The 19,916-nt window shown below is 33.8% G+C and overlaps 1 protein-coding gene across 1 annotated transcript in view; it reads right to left on the reverse strand.

Moving 5' to 3' along the window:
- Positions 1-276: 276 nt before the first annotated feature.
- The window catches only part of Zpld1 (zona pellucida like domain containing 1), a 56,914-nt gene continuing 37,274 nt past the window's right edge, over positions 277-19,916 (reverse strand). Inside the window, exons 6-11 of the mRNA XM_078044310.1 lie at positions 17,174-17,271; positions 15,732-15,812; positions 10,495-10,666; positions 9,302-9,410; positions 3,417-3,446; positions 277-3,012 (exon numbers count right to left, since the gene is read on the reverse strand). Coding sequence (XP_077900436.1) covers positions 2,837-3,012; positions 3,417-3,446; positions 9,302-9,410; positions 10,495-10,666; positions 15,732-15,812; positions 17,174-17,271 — 666 coding nt within the window. The 3' untranslated portion in view covers positions 277-2,836. The remainder of the gene's footprint in view (positions 3,013-3,416; positions 3,447-9,301; positions 9,411-10,494; positions 10,667-15,731; positions 15,813-17,173; positions 17,272-19,916) is intronic.

Genomic DNA, 19,916 nt, shown 5'->3' on the forward strand with positions numbered 1-19,916 from the left:
TTACTGTATCCACCCAGTGGATAAATTTTAAATTACTGGTTCTATTAGAGTCTGAGCTCTACTCAAAGAGAGGGTAGTTTCTTTCTTTAGACAATGTAAGGCTGTGTAAGCCTTGGCCATGTAGCTCAGTATCAAGAGGACAGACTTTATCTACCTGCAGAGATCAACAACCTTGAAATAGGCAGCTTATTTTATACTAAATCTTCTCAACATTTGTGAAAATAAAATAGGATATTGACAGTAGATATCTTTTAAAAAAACAATATTTTCAAAATATTCATTTGTAATTATTTTATTAAACAATCATCTTTTACATGTCATCAGACCTTACCCCTGAAGTGCAAAAAAAAAAAAAAAAAACAGTTTGAGGTATTAAAACTGAAGGGACATTTGCACATATATTTGTAAGGTTGTCACACTACAATTACCAGAAAATTCACTAAATACTACATATAACTTCAGGTTTATTTAAATCTACATGAAACAAACATGGTTTATCTCATTATATTTCTGATTCTGCCATTTATGATGAAAGGGTAGAAAGAATGAGACTTAAGTTATTTCCAAAATGATATGTGTCCATTATTCAGTTCTATCAAATGGAGTATAGGATTTAAAAGGTCAACAGCTGAAACAGTAGCCATCCCAAAGCATAAAAATCAAACTGACAAACTAGCTTCAATGATATAATATCCTATTGGTAGAACTTCATCTTCAGATCAATGGCAATTCACTTAAGTTATCTGAGATAGATTTACCAGAATATTTCAATATTATCCATGTACATATAAGGTCACATTAGTAACAGAGTCAGTTAATCAAATTAACACAGATAAAAGTTCAGAATAGTCACTTCAAAGATAGTTTGAAGTAACACGGAAGAAGAGATTGGCTTTTTAGGTGAGTTAAACATTTTTAATATTGAAGAAATTATTCAGAGACATTTTAGATCCCATTTATTTTGTGTCTACACCATGAAATAGAAAAGTTAAGGCAATTATATAGTTAATTATCATACTATAAACATTTGCCCTGAAATATTCAGGTAAATTGGATAAAAAGTAGTTTTTGACTTGGTGATTGATTTAATTGTTAACTCAGTGTAGACACTCATGTGAAGGAAATCTAAAATAGTATAATTATTTGCATGTTTCATAGTAAAATAATTCCTGAACAATGGGTCACAAATGTTGAATAAAAATTAATTATTACAGCAATATTTAGTTAACACAGCATTTCTAGTAGCTTCATATGCTAAGTTTGGGTTTTGTCATTGAATTGTTTCATTTGCTCATTGTGTGAATAACTTGAACAAATAGAAGGTTGTTGTTTTTTTTATTAAAGTTAAAATTTGGCATTTTTATTTTTTGCAAAACTGATAAAGGATCAAATGGTCTCATCATGTACTCTTATAGGAAAATACTGTTTATTCCATGGCAATTATGACATCTATATGAAGATACCTTAAAAAGAAGTCCTCTCTAGACTATTTGGTTTGGCTGGCATAAAAAACTGGGGTAGGAAGGGAGTGCTGGGGTTGTAGCTCAGTTGGTAAAGTGTTTGCCTTGCATGTGTGAGGCACTGGGTTTGATTCTCAGCACCACATAAAAACAAATAAATAAAATAAAGGTGTTGTGTCTGTCTACAAATAAAAAAAGAATTTTTAAAAAAGAGTGGATTTAAAAAAAAAAACCTGGAGGAAGGTCACTTTTTTTTCCCACATAGACTGTAATAAATTTTTGTAAAGTACACTTAATGTAAATTTTCTATTTGTTTCTAGGGGCGGGGAAGGAATATGGCTAGTTAGAAACCCTTATAGGAACTCCAAGCATATGTGGTGGTGACAATGTCCTCTTCCCACAAACATGATTTATTTACTTATGTAATGATTTTTAAATTAAGAATAACATTTGCAGGGCTGAGGGTGCAGCTCAGTGGTAGAGCAGTTGCCAAGTATGTGCAAGGCCCTGCACACAGTCCACAGAATTGCAAACAAGAAAACAAAACAAAATGCAAAAAGAATAACCTTTGCAAGGTTGCTGACTGCTCTAAACACAGCTGCAACAGCTGAATTGTTTACCTGTGAAGAGAGTTAACTGGTGCTGATGGTCTCACATGAATCAAGAGAGAAAACTCATTATAGCCTATTCCTTTCCAAGTTAATATGATCACTTAGTATCCTTTGGAAGTTATTTTCATTATTTTCTACACAAATGAATGTCCCAGGTTAAAATACATTTCCCAAGAGTTTGGTTTTTTCATTTGTATTATTTTTTAGTGAACGTTGACGGACATGAAAATCAGCCCCAAACACAGGAGGTCATAAAGTGAATAGTTAAATCTCAGGCATCCAAATTGGACAGTCCAATTAATATATACCCGAAAGCTGGAATTATGTGAAATAAAACAAAAAAACCTGTCATTTTTAGGATCAAATATGCAAATCTAATATCATTGCATTGGGCTTTAATGTGTAGAGGGAAAAATGGAATATATTTTATTTTTTTCTATACCTACCTTTCATTCTTAAAGCAACAACCAAAATAAAATTGAAATGAAATGAAATATGACTGATACTGTGAGATTTAAGTTTTGCATATTTAAAAATTATTGTCATTATGTCCATTGGTGCCATAAAAATAGGGTTGACCATGTTTATAAGTGACAATAGAAATATAATAAAAATTATTTCACTATCATCATGCTGGTAAGCTACACTATGTAATCTATCACATCTACAAATATCAAGTGCTGGGTGTCATTCAACTCAGAAGAACACTGACTGCAGACACACACCATAGTCAGTGAAGCTTTCCCAGAGTTGCACCTGTCATGTTTACTCAAAGACTGGGTTTCTTATGCCATTCAACACCAAACTGGTGGGTCCCTTTCTGTGTAGAAGGGTCAGTGAGCACAGAAGAAGGGAAAAACTCATGACTCCCAGAATGACGATTCCTGATATCAGCGCACTGGTGACGGTGTTCAGCTGGAAGGGAGGCACATCTCGGGAGCCTGCAAGTAACAACAAACAGTTGCAGAGGCCCCATATCATCTATCTCACGTTCCCTCAATCCATACCTGCAAAACATCTGCCACCAACATCTTGTACAATAATAGCAGGACACTAGATTATGCTCTAATCTATTTGGCTATAATTCAACCCAATTCCCAAAGAATTGCATGGGTTAGAGACTGGTATCACAATCAAGAACACCCCCCAAAACTGTAAAATGCTATTAAAATTGACCAGCAGATCACATATGAGTTCAAAACTCCTCAGTCATCTGTCATGTAAAATATAGCAAACCTGTAAAACTAAAGCTCATTACATTTAGTAGCTTACAGTTTTGTAACTTTGCACACAAAAAAAATTAAAACATAGCCCTTTTGTTTATAATACATGTTAATTATCTTACCAAGCTGTGAATTGTTGGTTGGAGTCTCATCTGAGGGGGGGAAAAAGGGAAAGAGAAGTGACAAAATCTCTTTGAATATTTACTTTTGTGAATTCTGACTCCATAAAAACTTTTTACCTACATCTCCCTTGACCTCCACTCACAGGCTGCACCAGAAAGCCCTCCTTAAACCATTCTGCATTTCCATTTTCTGTTCCAAATGTTTTACATTTCATCATCAGTCTATTCCCTGAGCCCATAGCCTGCCATTGCCCTTCGTACACAAATATAATCGCAAAATATATTGTGTTATATTCTTTCCTGCCAACTTTGTTTCATCATTATCTTTCCACTCAGGTTAGTGGGGGCAGTAACTGTTAACAGCTATTACATTTTTTATGGCCCTATAACCTGCCATTTGTTATTCTGTTATAGGGAAATATTCATTATTTAGTGTCACTCTATTTTAAGTATTGCCAATTTGCCCAACATTATCTGCAAAAACATCATTTTAAGTTCCAAGAATATAAATTCACACTTAATAACTAAATGAAAGGAAAACATGACTCCTGAGCTCAAGTTGTAGTTTTATTTGCATCTGCAAAGTACAAGATTGAAGTTGTTGATTTTTCATTTTTTCTTGGCAAACATAATAATAGATGCAATGAACACTTTCATTTGGTTTCTGGATATTTGTAGTCCAATTTGTAATCATTTTGTTATTAACCCTTGAGCTTATATAACCAGTTAATTTCATATTTGTGTTAACATGTGGGTGTATATGCGTCTGTGTGTGTTATTTGAACCACAAAATGTGTGCAGCTGATTGTTTATTTCTGAAGTATAAATATTATCACAATTAATGCATGTGTAATGCCACACATTTTATAAAATGCTACTTCACATGTCATCACAGTTAATCTTCATGATAGCCATAAGGCTTAGATGTTATTGCTACCCCCATTTTACAGATGAAGAGACTTCCATCTGTCACAGTGTCTATGGCAAAGCAAACATATGTTAAGTTAAAGCTTCATTTTAGTCCTTTTTAAAAAATAATGTAAATTGGCCAAGTGTAGAAAATATCTTTGATTATGGAAATCAACACCTCAAGCTATAAACTCCAGGATTAGTATTTGAAGTAATTAATGGGATAACCTGGTGAGATATTTATAAAACTACAATGCAATTTCTTTTCAGATACATGAATCTTGGCAGAAATGATAGTTCTGCTGTTTGATCTTGAAGCACAGTGTACAAAATTAATATGGCACTCATTCATAGGATATTTTAGAATGGTACATTGCTTTGCAATAGGACAAAATAGAAACATAACACATATATTCATTATAGGACACCCTCAGGAAGGTCTTAACCTCCAACCAACACTACTTTATAGAGACCTTTCTTCTCATGGAAATATATGGAATGAATGAACTATGATCAATTCATCCAACAAATTTATATGTTCTTTACACAAGATAAGCTGCTTTACTTGAACAGGAGAGACTATATAATGCCCCAAATTTCTGTTTTAAAAGTTTTCTTCTTTTGTTAAAATAAATCTCACTTAATTATTTTTAAAATGTTGTTATTAAAGAATAGAAAGCACCTCTCTACTAAGAGTCTCAAATAAGAAAAAAGTATTTTGGACAGGATCCCCTAATGTTTTCTACATCCTGAGGTTAATACTAGTCAGACTGTCTCCTCTACTCCACAAATTACTGTCACCATCTATAGGAACAATAGCCTAGATGTCACCCACGAGGACTATGCTTTGGACAAAATCTTCCTGTGTGCTGGGACAGGTCAAATGAGCACACTGGTTTCAGGTTTCACAAGTGAAAAACTAAAAGCATCCAACCACTGGCAGATGGTCAAAATCAAATAATATAGTATCAGAATACAGTTTGAAATTGTATTCAGACATAGGGAATTGTTACATCTGGTTGCTGTTTTAGACATTCTCGAATGTTTTATCATCATAATAAGAGACATGTCCAGCCCAGAAAGGGTAGGTAGACATTGCCTAGGAGCCTCTTGTCACCACACTCTTCAGTTTTCTCTCATACTTACTTGGTCTTGCCAAGTGCATATATGCTAAAAGGAGCACAGGAAGGCTTCTGGAATTAGAACAGATGGGAATACTAAGCTTGATAAGCTCTTCAAAGAATACTATCTGAGGATTCACAGGAGAAAAGTAATCGCAGCAATGCCGTAGTTGTTGGAAAGCCAGATATGGCAAAGTGTCATTCTCTGCTCTCATATAAAAAGTTAAGATAAATGAAAAATACAATAAATATCACTCCCTTCTTATCTCTAGCAAACTATTTGTTTTAAATCTTTTAATGTAGTAAAATGAACCATCTATTTTAAGTAAAAAAATCCCTGAACTTATGCTCATATAAATTTTATTTATTTGTTTATCTATCTATGTATTTATTTATTTATCTATGTGAGTGAGTGTGTGTGTGTGTGTGTGTGTGTGTGTGTGTGTGTGTGTGTGTGTGTATGTTAAGGGGGATGAAACCTGGGGGCACTCTACTACTTAGTTACATTTCCCATACCTTTTAATTTTTTTTTTTTTAAATTTTGACAGTCTTGCTAAATTGCCCAGGCTGGCCTCAAACTTGGATCTTCTTGCATCAACTTTCACATTGCTGGGATTACAGGCATGGGCCACCACACCTGGCTTCATATGAATTATTAATTACCCATAAAACTCAATGATACCAGTTCTACAAGAATTTGGTTTGGACTTCTCCACAGGGATATATGTTGAAAAATAATTAGGTATTATTGTTTCTGAATGTTTATATCAGAATTGTACTCAGTAGGCATTTTTATACTTAATCTGTTTGTTTTAATATTTTGGAATTTAAATAAGAACACTACAGAAATTTTTGCATTTTTAAAAATGTGAATTTTTCTTAATAAACTAAAAAGAGTATTAACACTGTTGGGTAAAAATAACCAAAGTAGATTTTATTGCATTAAAAAAAAAAAAAAACAGAACAGGAGTTCTAAGGCTTAACAACTTAGAAAACTTGACCTCAGTCAGTATCTAGGGGAAAGGCGTGGTTGGATGAGTAAATAGAGCAAAACTTTTAAGTATTAGAGAGATTTGAAGAGAGCAAATCAAGCCTGAAATTGGACTTGTCCATGTGAAATTGGCCATAGGACCTGGAGAGATAAATTCTAGCTGACTTAAGCTAAAAACACAGTGAGAGAAAGCAAAGAGGGTAACCTTGGTCATTAGATGAACATTAAGTTTACACAGGATTTGCCTGTGGATGGACATTCTGAATTCTATGTTCTTATGCAAATTAGAAAAAAAAGAACTGAATGGATATTATACAGTCCATAATTGTATCCAATTATATCCATAGATTTACAAAATAAACACTGTTGTGTATGGATCTCTAAGCAGTGAATCCACAGTGATCATCAAAAGTGAAGAGCATCTGTTTCAGTCAGCTTAGTTGCTGTGACCAAAATAACTAATAAGAACAAGTAAAAGGAGGAAAATTTATTTGAGGCTCATGGTTTCAGAGGTCTCAGGCCATAGATGGCCAACTACACTGCTCTGGGCCCAAGATGAGGTAGCACATCATGATGGACAGGCATGGAGGAAAGGCCCTGGCCTCATTCACAGCAGCCAGGAAAACAGAGAGCAAGAGGGGTAATGGGACCACCTGGACGATGAACCTTTCCAGGGCAAACCTCCAGTGACCCACTCCCTCCAGCCACTCCCCATCTGCCTACAGTTACCACCAAGTCCATTCATTCAGATTATGATGGACTATGATGTGAGGTTACAGCTCTCACAATCCAATAATTTCATTTGCAAATATTCCTGCACTAACACATGAGCTCTTGGGGGACACCTCATTCAAATCATAACACCAATATACTGTTATTTATCAAAATAATAAAAAATAAATCCAAGGAGACTGAAGGAAGACACAAGGGGATCCAGAAGGCTTTAACATGATTCTTTGGGTGCTTTGCCAGTGGAAAAAAATTGAGGGGACTCAGAGGTAACAGTAGTGTATTGGTGAACAGGTGACAACCTTGTGGTGGAGACAGGTGAGAAGCTGGAAGGCAAGAAATCCAAGTAGGATGTTGGAGGAATCTTGCTAGCTCTTTGAGGTTTTAGCATAGCTGTTCTGGTAGGTGGACACAAGACAAGTGAACTCTACAAAACAGGATGGTGGGTTAGCTATGCTGGAATTAAAGATTTCTACTCAATAAACTTTATGGGATTTGGGAGTCTTAGAATTTGGGGGAGCCTTTCTAAGAATTATCTTATACTAACAAATTATTCAAATTTTGTAACACTTAAATTTGTTCCAGATATGAAGCTAGCAAGAGGAAAAGCCATCTATTCAAGCTGGACAGAAAACATGTCGCTTTCAAGGTTCTTTTCTCATTAGAAAATTGACTCTAGTTATGCTCCACATCAATATAAATATTCTTTATTTTGCCTGCCTCCAAGCATTCCTAATTATTGGAAATAAGAACTGAGTTTTCATTCAATGTAGCTTTATGAACAATTTCTTACAGCTAGATAGAGATAAGAATTGGGTCTTTAACAAACCCCAAAACAGTCATTTTCAAGCCATTCAAAGCATACACCAAACCCTCAGAGAGAAGGGACTAAGTTCAAATTTTCAAATTTAATATACTTCTGCATTATTTAAAGGCTTATTAGTTTCTTTTTAAATAAGGTTATGTCTACACAAACACAGTGAAGTGAATAATTAAAGAAACTGCCTGAGCTTTTTTAGGCCAAATCCACTTCTTTCTTAATTATTTGCCGATTGGGGGCAAAATTTCTTTTTACTGTGAGGTGGGCAGCATAAGGGAAAAGGAAAAGAAAATCTCACTGAAACAGCATCAGTCGTACAGCAAATGTAAAATGGAGAACATATTATCAGCATATAATCTGAACCAGAATTAGTCCATTTTTAGACAAATTTGGAACCACTGAAGTAGAATGAATCTTGATGCCTACTTTTTTATTATTTGCCCAGAGAAAGCGGGGTGCGGAGCTAGAACCAGAACCAGTTTTTTCAACTTCAGTGTTGTTTGCATACATCTATTTTATCCAAACTATCTGGCTGTGGCTGGTTTCACACTGACTTAAATCTATATGCCTTTGCTGAAAGTGAAAGGATATGTGTGAGTACACATATGTGCAAATACCTATGCACATGAGGATATATGCTGCATATAAGAGTTGTGCCCTCTCCCTCAGAGAAACTCATGAGAATAAATGAGTGCACTGGGTGAGGTATATCATATATGGGATCCTGCAGGGAAACAGACAGAACTCCAGCTGGGCAATATAAGGAGTGTTTAATAGGACTGTTTACAAAGATACAGAGCAGACACAGAGAAAGTCAAGATCCCTGGAGTGTGAGTCAAGGGAAGGGTTTGCAAAACCCAGAGGGAGCAGTTTTGTAGAAGAAGTGACCTACAGAATCAGTGTGGACTTCACATTTCTAGGCCCACCCACCTGCTGACAGCACTTCTAGAACCCCAACCAGAAATCAGATGGGGCCAGTGGGTGCAGTCCACGTAGGTGAGGTCATGGATCACGCAGGACAGGGTGGGTAGGACAGATTCAGAGGGAGAGGGATGAGAGGGGAGGAAGAGGGAGAGGGAAAGAGAGAGGGAGAGAATGAATATGAAGGGAAAAACTTAGGGAGGACAATATTGTCCTTTGTGTGAAAGCTGAGTAAACAGGAAACTACTGTGAAATTAAAGCTGCTTAGCAGTTTATCTTGTCTCCCAGTTAATTAGTGCTGTTTAAGAACCACTTTGAGTTCTCCTTAGAAGCCAAGTACAGAGCCATTTTAGAAACGGTCTATTACTACATAGGAAAGGACGTGCTCTCCTACCACTCCGGGTAATGATGGGACCAGCGGAGAGGACTGCGTTGCCTGAAGTGCTCTGGGGGCTCCAGGTTGTCTTCCTCTCAGCATCTCTTCTTTCTCTGTGGCCACAAATCTGAGGTGTTAATGAAAACAAATGAAAGGAAGTAAAATGAATTTCCACACTAGCACAAAATTGTTTCTTTATAGCCATTTGGAAAGCAGATTCTTTTGGAAGAGATACCACATGTTTAATTTTATTCATTTCCTTCTGTGCATTTATTTAATTACTTTGTATATGACTGCTACAGTGTTTCTTATCCTGGCTTGGGCCACATTTCTGATTTCCTTCCCCAGCAATTGTACGCTGCCTCATTAATTTACATAGCTCAATGGCTCTCCTGAAAAAAAGAGCTGTGTTTACCAAACTTTTTAACTTTTATCTCTCTCAAGCCTTTAATAAATTCTTCCCTAAAATGTTGGTCAGCACAGACCCAAGGTAATGCAGACTCTCCATTTACCTCCATCCGATACAATTAGGTGAGACCAAAGAGATCAATGTGCATAAAGAAATAGCTTCCTATTCATGCATGAACTGAGCATAAATATAAACATATTAAAGTTACTTTGAATTTTAAAAATTATCTGCATTTTTCTCCCCAATATTGCTTTAACCCTAGGGGGCCTATCAGAAGAGAATTTTAGATTTTTTTTTTTAACTCACTTGCAACTGGAGCTACATTTTAATGGTGGCTTGCCCTGTTTTAGTGTGTGTGTGGCTTTGGTATGGAGCCTCCTTTCCTATGGAGTGTCTCTGACTTTGCCTCTCTGGGGTTCATCCATCTTCAGAGTCATATCTGGGGCTCATCTCCTCCACCAGACCTTCTAATCTTGTCTCTCGGTCTTGTCACAATGGTGAGTACTGCCTCTTACTGAGACCCATATTTGTCTGCTTTCTTGCTTTTTCTATCTCATGGTCCTAAAAGATAAGCTAAGTGAATTAAGATTTCATAAATGCTTTATCCCTGTATCTCCTGTATAATGTTTGGCACAAAGTAGACATTCAATAGATCTTTGCTGGATGGATGTATAAATCCTAATTCAATCCATTAGACCAAATGCATGTCCACTTGCTACACAGAGATTCAATCCTGCCACATGATAACCTTTCAGCCTAGATTAATCCAACAATTCAGAATGAAGTTGCTTTCAAAACCTACTGGCATAAGAAAGGGGCAGTCATCGGCTCTGCAGAGCTTGGTAACGCAGTGCAGGAAGACAGTGGACATTTTCTGATTCTTGTGTTTCACAAATCGGAACACCTCGAAGGAAAACCGGCCACGCTGGCTTCTGCCATTTTCAATGACGGTGGTCTGAGGATCTTTGTCACAGCTATAATACAGGGAGTGTGAAAAGAGGACATCACTGCGACGAGGTACCAATCTACTGAGACTTGTAAATTAGTCTTTGTAGTATGAAAAGTACCCCAAAACATTATGCACTAACAGAACCATGCCATTGTATAGATATTTAATAAAAGCATAAGCTAATTCAATACTTGTGACAAGAGGAACCTGGATCATAAATTTAAAAATGGTATGGCTACCATTTTGGATTTCTATTTGATAGTGAAACAAAACTATCACATATAATTTTGACTTGCATTTTTCTAGATGTGAATGAGTTTTTGTGTCTTTTCATAAATATTAGAGCCATTTTGTCCCTTTACGTGAAAACTGTTTTTATCCTTTGCCCACATTCTGGTGTTGGCCACTGTATTTCTGATTCTTATACATTCTTTATGCAATAGGAAGAGTGACTGCTGACTTGTTAATAAATTGAAAGTTGGTTTACTTTTTTGTTTGGCTTTACTTCAAAGTTTTAGAGGTATTTTGCATGCTTGCTTTATTCTATTATTTTAAAAACTGTATTTTGACATTTGAATTAACAATCTATTTAGAGTTCACCATATTATATTGAGCAAAATATAGATCTGATACTATTGTTTCTCTCATGGTTATCAATTGTCCAAAGCCCTTTCAAAATTCCTTGTCTATCCCACTAATCTGTGGTACCCTCTATCAGAGACTAAATCTGTTTTGAGATCTGTTCTTTCACTGTTTTGTAGTATTTGTCTGCATGTCCATTCTTATCTAATACCACATTCCATTAAAAATTCTAAAGGTGTCTCTAATCAGGACATCTGAAAGGACCACACCCTCCTCATTTTCATGTTGATCCTCCACTGGTATTTTTCTATTATATACCTGCCACTTATTCTTTGGTTCCTTGATCACATTAGCTTAGGATTCTACTTAATTTGCTTTTTCAAAGAATCTACATTTTCTTAATTTATTTCCAATTTTTATTATGTCTTAGTTATGAGTTTCAGACTTCCAAGTGGTAAGAACATCTATTTTCTAGTATTTTTTTTTATTTACTACTTCTCAACATAGAAGTTATTGGTAATGTCATTAAGATCTTCTCTCTCCACACTTAATTTGAGGCCATCATAATAAGTTTCTTGAGAGGTAGATTAAATTTTATTATATTTCTGACTATTCCCCTAGCTTACAATTTCTCAATTTCCCCTAGCTTACACTTTATGAAAGTTTTGATTTCACCCAGAGCATATTTTCGCTATATCAATGTAAGTTTTCTTTAATTTAGGAAACAATTCCTGAATTATAACTAATAATAACTATTCCTGAATTATATATGACAAATTTATTACATATAATTTATTCTATTATTTTGGCTTTTTTAGGGGGAATTCTAATTATGCACACTACACATATATGGAATTTTCTTGACCTACCTATTATTTGTATGTTTTGTAATTTAATTCATTTTATATTATCCTTGATATTTGTTCCCTTTTATTTGTATTTCTTACTTTTACCTTCTGTGCTTTATGCTGTGCATTCTACTTATCTGTGCTCCCTTGAATATTTTCTAATTGTGTCTTCTTTTCTATAATGTACTTATTTTTTCTATTTCCATCTTAGGTTATCCAAATTTCCTTTTTAGATGTTTATGATTTTACTATTTTCTGTCCTTTTACTTACCTGAGTTCTTATAATTCTATCTTAATAAGTATGATTATTTATTTTTTATTTTTATTCTTTTATTTATATATGACAACGGAATGCATTACAATTCATATTACACATATAGAGCACCATTTTTCATATATTTGGTTGTATACAAAGTATATTCACACCAATCCATGTCTTTATACATGCACTTTGGATAATGATGTCCATCACATTCCACCATAATTTCTAACTCCATGCCCATTCCCTTCCCCTACAACCTCTCTGCCCTATATAGAGATTGTCTAAACCTCCCCTGCTCCCTATCCCTATCCCACTATGAATAAGCCTCCTTATATCAAAGAAAACATTTAGCATTTGGGTTTTTGGGATTGGCTAACTTCATTTTGCACTATCTTCTCTAACTCCATCCATTTACCTGCAAATGCCATGATTTTATTCACTTTTATTGCTGAGTAATATTCCATTGTATATATATATGCCACATTTTTTTTTATCCATTCATCTATTGAAGGGCATCTAAGTTGGTTCTACAGTTTAGCTATTGTGAATTGTGCTGCTATAAACATTGATGTGGCTGTGTCCCTGTAGTATGCTGTTTGTAAGTCCTTTGGGTATAGATTGAGGAGAGTGATAATTGGGTCAAATGATGGTTCCATTCCCAATTTTCCAGGAAATCTGTATAATGCTTTTCCTATTGGCTGCACCAATTTGCAGTCCCACCAGCAGTGTATGAGTGTACCTTTTTCCCCACATCCTCATCAACACTTATTATTGTTTGTATTCATAATAGCTGCCATTCTGACTGGAGTGAGATGAAATTTTAGAGTAGTTTTGATTTGCATTTCTCTAATTGCTAGCGATGATGAACATTTTTTCAAACATTTGTTGATTGATTGTATATCATCTTCTGAGATGGCCCATTTATTGATTGGGTTATTTATGGTTTTTGGTGTTTAGCTTTTTGAGTTCTTTATGTACCCTAGATATTAATGCTTTATCTGATGTGTGAGGGGTAAAGATTTGCTCCCAAGATGTAGGCTATTTATCTCACAACTATAAATCCATATGCAACAAAATGAAATTAAATCCCTACCTTTCATCATGCACAAAACTCAAATCAAAAGGGACCAAGGACCTAGGAATAAAACCAGAGACTCTGCATCTAATAGAAAAAAAAAAGTAGCCCCTAATCTCCATCATGTGGGATTAGGCCCCAACTTCCTTTATAAGACTTCTTTGGCTCAAAAATTAAAATCAAGAATCAATAAATGGGATGGATTCAAACTAAAAAGTTTCTTCTCAGCAAAAGAAACAATCTGTGAGATGATTAATTTTTGATTATTTAAAAAAATAATGTAGGAATGTTAAATTCCAAATCTTATGTATTTGCTGACTGTGTTTTAGTTTGTTTCTGGTGAATTTAATTCTTTTCTGCCATTTTCAACATTTTTTTGTATTACATTGAAATACTGTAGGAAATGGCTGTGTTTGTTTAACAGTTGTATTTGAAAGATTTGGATGTCTCTGGACCTGCTATTTTCAAAGGACTCCTAAGAAAACATGGAATGGGAGTGGCCTTCCGCAGGGTTCCCCAAATTAAAGAATTATTTCACTATGACAGATAAACTGTCCACACTGTAGAAACTCCATAGCTGAGTTTTTCACTTCAGAGGCTCTGCCATCAGCCCTGTGTTCCCCAGGTTCAGTAACCATCCTTGCCCCCATAGGTAGGACCCTGACGTCTCAAGTGGTCCCCTTACCTTTACAAGGGCACATTGGCTGCCACTTTGTGAAATCTGCCACTTTATGAATACTGAGGTTCTAGGCACCATTTTCTCCTCATCTTTACTGCTTTTTATCAATATTAATGCAAATTTTGTAGGTTTTTCTTTCTTAGATTCACTAAAAATGACATTTGGGAAGTTTTGTTTGTGTGTTTTTAGAAGATGCAGGGATAAGCTACCACCATATTCATAATATTCATGCTAAATTCATACTTTTCATACCATATTCCAGATTATCAATATTTAATTATTGTAGAAACGTCGGAAACCAAATGATGCATAATTCTACCATTTATAAATAACCACTATGAACTGTTCAGTGTTTTTCCTTACAGTCTTTTCTATCATCTAAATACTATATATGTAATTGCCTACTATATATGTAATTGCATGTGCTGATTCTTCTCCTTCCTATTTTAATACATTTAAATTTTAAGGAATTATATATTACCAAGGATAGAAGTATCAAGAAGATGAAAAGAGAAAGGGTAAATAAAGTAGGACCAACTAACTTTTTCCATTTAATAAATAACTATATGATTGAAGAACCTGTGTGAACTTTCAATTTGCTAGTTCTCCATAATTCTCTTAGCTGTTTTCTTATTGCTGAATATACAGTTCATTCCCATGTTTTATTATCTTAAATAACACTGATAGATGAGAACATCATAAATATTATAAAATATAATTCTCAATTTGTAAAAATAGATCCAAACAATATGAAATCCTTTAATGCTTTTGATGCATACTAACATTTTTTCCCAAAAAATTCTTGCCCAGATCAACTCTTCCAGTAATAGGATATGTAAGAGTGTCAGTTTGACCATACCCTCTGAACATCATCTTAACCTTGATTAGGCAATAAAACATATTCTTTTGGTTTCTCATTATATTACTCCCATCATGTGTCAATAAGCTGCAATGATCTGAGCCAACTGCATTTTATAAGCATGCTTAGAAGTCATTGCTCAACTCTCAAGCCTGTTCTTCTGTCAGATAAAAAATGCTGAAAGGGAACTGGAATGACTGAATGGCTTTATGATCAATGTCCTCTTTCCCCAGATGTAGATTACGTTCACTCTATCACTGTCTGTTGGGAAATGAAGTTATTGGCTCTGATAAAAAAAAAAAGGAGTGGTAGGCTATATTATATACTTTCATATTAAATACTGATAAATGAGATAAAGCATTTGGGGATCTAAATTATCCAGACCACTACTTTAATTTTGCTCTCCTTTTGACATATGATGAGATGGTCTAGCTGCAGATAAATAACACCCTCCCATTGCCTTTCTCTTATTGCAAATAATATCCAACCATGCTTTTCCTAAGATAGTGAAATATTCCCATATCTCCTAAACATGAATAAAACATTTTGGGTGGACCTAACTTAATTAAAATTCTCATCCAACAATAGCTTTATCAGCATTTTGTGTTGAAAACTATTCTCAACTTTCATACTTATAGTTTTAAAGGACTGAAAGTCCAAAATCTAAAACTTTAAATTCAGAAGCTTAAAACAATATCCTGAAATTTGTTTGTCTGACCTAGGTTTTCCATTTCAATCATCTATAACTAGATCTTTGGTATCTATACACAATTTAAGACACCTACCTAAGGAAGAGGTCATACCGAATGTCATCGTTTGGATTCCCTGATGGGGTTGTATAGCAATAATCCATTAAGACATTCCATCTGCAGAGAGAAGCAAACATAATCTAGAGTCAAAATCCTCTTTTGAGTGTTGGATATTAATCTAAGGGAAATAAATATGAACAAATTTCTTATCATAACCATAAAATAATTTTTTATTACTTGTTATTACTTGTTATCTCTTATTGCAGAAGCTTCTTGTTGATTAAAATATTCTTCTAAACTGAGATGTTTAAAAATATGAAACTAAGTGTTATCCCCACATCAAATAGGTTGAGGCTAATGCCACACACACATACACACATACACACACACACAGAGAGAGAGAGAGAGAGAGAGAGAGAGAGAGAGAGAGAGAGAGAGAGAACATGGCAAGTAAAAGGTTAAAGTCTGAAAGAAGGAAACCCCAAAGTGAACTACACAGGTACACAGATGTCATTTTTCACTATGAACAAGGTTACTTTGTTTCCAGAAGTTACTGTCTCTAACATAAGACAGAGAATATTATATCAACAAGTAGAACAAATGAGTTTGTTGCATAAATGATGTGTCAGAATCAGTAGGGTAGAAGTGGGAATTTACCATAGGCACTTGGTACGGGAAAGCCATGAGGCAAATACTCCTGCCCAAGGCCAGAGTGGGACTAAGTTTGTACATTATTCATAACATCTCTGGAATGGGAAGCAAATACCATTAATATGGGGAAAACATCCTGCATGCATCGAGACAATTTTTTAAAAATCACACGTATTCATGATTAAAAACAAAGATAGAAGGTAGAGAAGAACCAAATTTCTAGATTTTACCAATCTCTTCAGAATGTAGTTTAAATAATAGCTCACAAGAAGCCCCAAATAAACCATTTCAGATTATATTTTTATAGGACAAGATTAGAGCTTCAACTTTTGAGTTCCCTTTCAGTTTTGATTACTTTGAATTTTATAAGAATTACAGTAAACCTGACTAATTTCGTTTTTTGACCACATGTTTAATATAATTTCAGCCCAGATCCTTGTGAGGATAGTTCTTTTGTTTGTTGATAAATAGTAAGATATATATGGAAAAGCATACAAATCAAATGTGTTCACAAAATAGTCATAGTTTGTCTGGTTAATCATCTTTCTGATGAAAATATAGAACATTCCGGCATCCCCTAAGATTTCCCCACACCCTCTTCCAGTCATATCCTCCTTTCTTTATGGGAAGCCTTGTTATTTTCTAATTAATGACATAAAATGAGTGTCACCCCTTAGACTTTGTAATTTGCTCTTTCTTTTTATAAGCATGCCTAAATGGTGTGGCAATGACAGTAGTGTTTAAATTGAATTTAAAAATGAATAAGCTAACTTTATGACTCAGGAGACTTACATGTTTTAGCCAACAAAAGACAAGTTTGAAAATACCTTCCATCCAGATTAGTGGCTTGAACAGCTGCAAATACTTTGGTTTTCAAAGGTAATCCTATACTTGGGATAATTAATTGCTGACTGTAGGTTGAATCCTAATAATGAAGTAATAAATAATGTATCATTAGCTTCCCAACAATAGCACATTTACCACTTAAAACAGTGTTACAGAAAAAAAGAACAGGTAAATCAATACAACCACCTCCAAAAAGGATTCATTTAATTCTGATTCTTAGCAGAAGTTCTCTTAAACCATGTTCAGGTAACAAGTTGATTTCCATACATAAATCTTTTTTTTTTTTTTTGGTTTCCATAGTTTAATAGCTAATGTCCATTGTGTTTAAATTACATCCAATTGTCAGTGGCTTAATTCAGTTTGTTTAATATTCAATGGCCAATGTTCAGTTTATCCAAATTAGTGTTCCATTATTTTAGATTATAAAGAGGCTAATGCTTAGTTTATTTAAATTATACCTGCTTTGATTTAAGCCCTTTCTTTTGGGTTGGTAGATCTTAAACCTATGGTAATCTTACATTTTCCTCAACTCACTTACCTGGCAATTTGAAATTTAATTGAAAACCAGAAAACAGACCAACACACTCTCCGAGTTGTTCAAAATACATGCCATAGAGTTTCTGCACCAAAGTTCTTAGTGATTACTTATCAAAAGGCCTATTTTAACTTATTTACCTTTATTTTAGACCAACCCTAGGGAGTTTATTTATATCACTTCCCAATCTTTAATAGATTAAAGCAGTAAATTAGACATTAAGAAGTGGCATCTATAATTTGAAAATCAAAAAACAGAAAATTGTAAAATGCAAAAATGAAAACCTCAAAATTTTAACAGCCAAATCATTCCAGTTACAGAATAATTGTTTTCCCCAAATTTAGTAATTCTAAATTTATTGCTGTTTTGCAGCAAAAGAACTCTTTTAATGTTCACTATAAAATTTCAAAGTTAACAAAGAAAGAAAAATATAAGCTTACTGTCTTTAGAAGGCTGGGATAAAAGCAACATAGTTGAATTTTTTAAATTAAGTTAACAATACTTTGTATGCTTTGCTTTTGAAAAAAAATGTATTCATATAGAACATTTCATTCCCAAATAAATCCAGATAAACGAGGAACTATATATTATACTTATAACTTTTCATCATTCTTGAGGGTAAATAACTAAATGCTATTTTCCAAAGAAATAATAAATATGGTTTGGAATAAATTAGTAAAATTATAATTTTTCTCTATTGTGAATTGCTAATATTTTAATGTCTTCCAACATGGCAAAATACTATTATGGTACTCTGTTAAAAAAAAAAAACTAGTTTGGGGCAGAGGAACTCTTCTGTAGGATAGCAGCAATAATGAACATGTCATTATATGACTGACAAAATCCATATGACATATAACAGGAAGAGTAAATTAAATGTAAACTATGGTTTTAAGTAACAATAATGCATCACCACTGGTTCATTAATTGTAATATATTTCACACTAACACAAGACATAAGCAAAAGAGAAAATTATGTGTAAGGACAAATTTACATAAGACTAAAATTACTTTTTTAAAAATCCATTAATTAAAAAAAATTAAATTAGTTTGTTGGAAATTATTGAATTTTATTCAATACCTAATTAGTAAAAACTTAAAGTTTAAGTTATTTTTTAAATTCAACCATTAATAATAATAATTTATTGCAAACTGATTAAAATGAGAATTTTGGCACCACCTATTTCATTTATAATCTGAAATTTAAAAAAATGGTTTCCTCTTACCGTAAACTTAAAATACGAAGGTTATTATTGAATGATAGCCTTCTAATTAGCATCAAGATTCCACGAACTCTGAATTGATGTCATGTTAGCAATAGGGCTACAATGCCATTTCTAATAAACTTATCCTCGAAGCCACACTCCTACATTTGGATATTCTGCTATTCTAGTAAAAGGATAGTTTAATTTCACAGAATATAAGGATATCATTAAATGCCATGTGGATGTAAGTTCCACTTTTTAAAAGACTGTGAATTCTCATCTTGATCTCAATTATAATGAATAATATTGAATCCAAACCAGTTACCTCAATTCTACCTCAGAGAATACACTTATAAATCAATAGAAATGTTCCAATTTAAGGTTATTTACATAAATATTGCTCACTACAGTAATAAATATCTGGCCATATCAGGATTGAATATGGGCACATGTTTACTGAGTATTATAGAACCAAGTAACTTGGCAGCTTCTCTTTGCAGAGGAAAGTTTAGAAATGACAGAAAGGCAATCTTCATTCCAACACATTTTAATTTGTTGTTTAGAACTCTGTGGTGTCAGAATACAAACTTATAAACACGATTTTTTTAAATGCCTTTGGAAAATGTCCTACTACAATATTTATAGCTCATTATATTCAAAGTATAAAGCACTGACTTTTAAATCAGTTGCATGAATTATAACTCAGTGCCATGATGACATGAATAATAATGCAAAAATCAGATTCATAATTTACAAAAATGTTGGTTGATAGATTGAAAAATTGATATTTAAATCAGGCATTTAAAATGTATGAATAAAAATTTTTAATCAACATGAAAATATCATTTGGGGGATTAATGTTACAGTTATAAATAGAAATCCATGTATTTTTCACATTTTGCTGCCACTATCGATACTTACATGACAAAAGTTTAGACAATGCTGTGTCGTCAATCCAAATTATTTCAAATGTGACAGAACTGT

This window comes from Ictidomys tridecemlineatus, chromosome 3 (assembly GCF_052094955.1).
Source record: "Ictidomys tridecemlineatus isolate mIctTri1 chromosome 3, mIctTri1.hap1, whole genome shotgun sequence".
Classification (NCBI taxonomy): Eukaryota; Metazoa; Chordata; class Mammalia; order Rodentia; family Sciuridae; genus Ictidomys; species Ictidomys tridecemlineatus.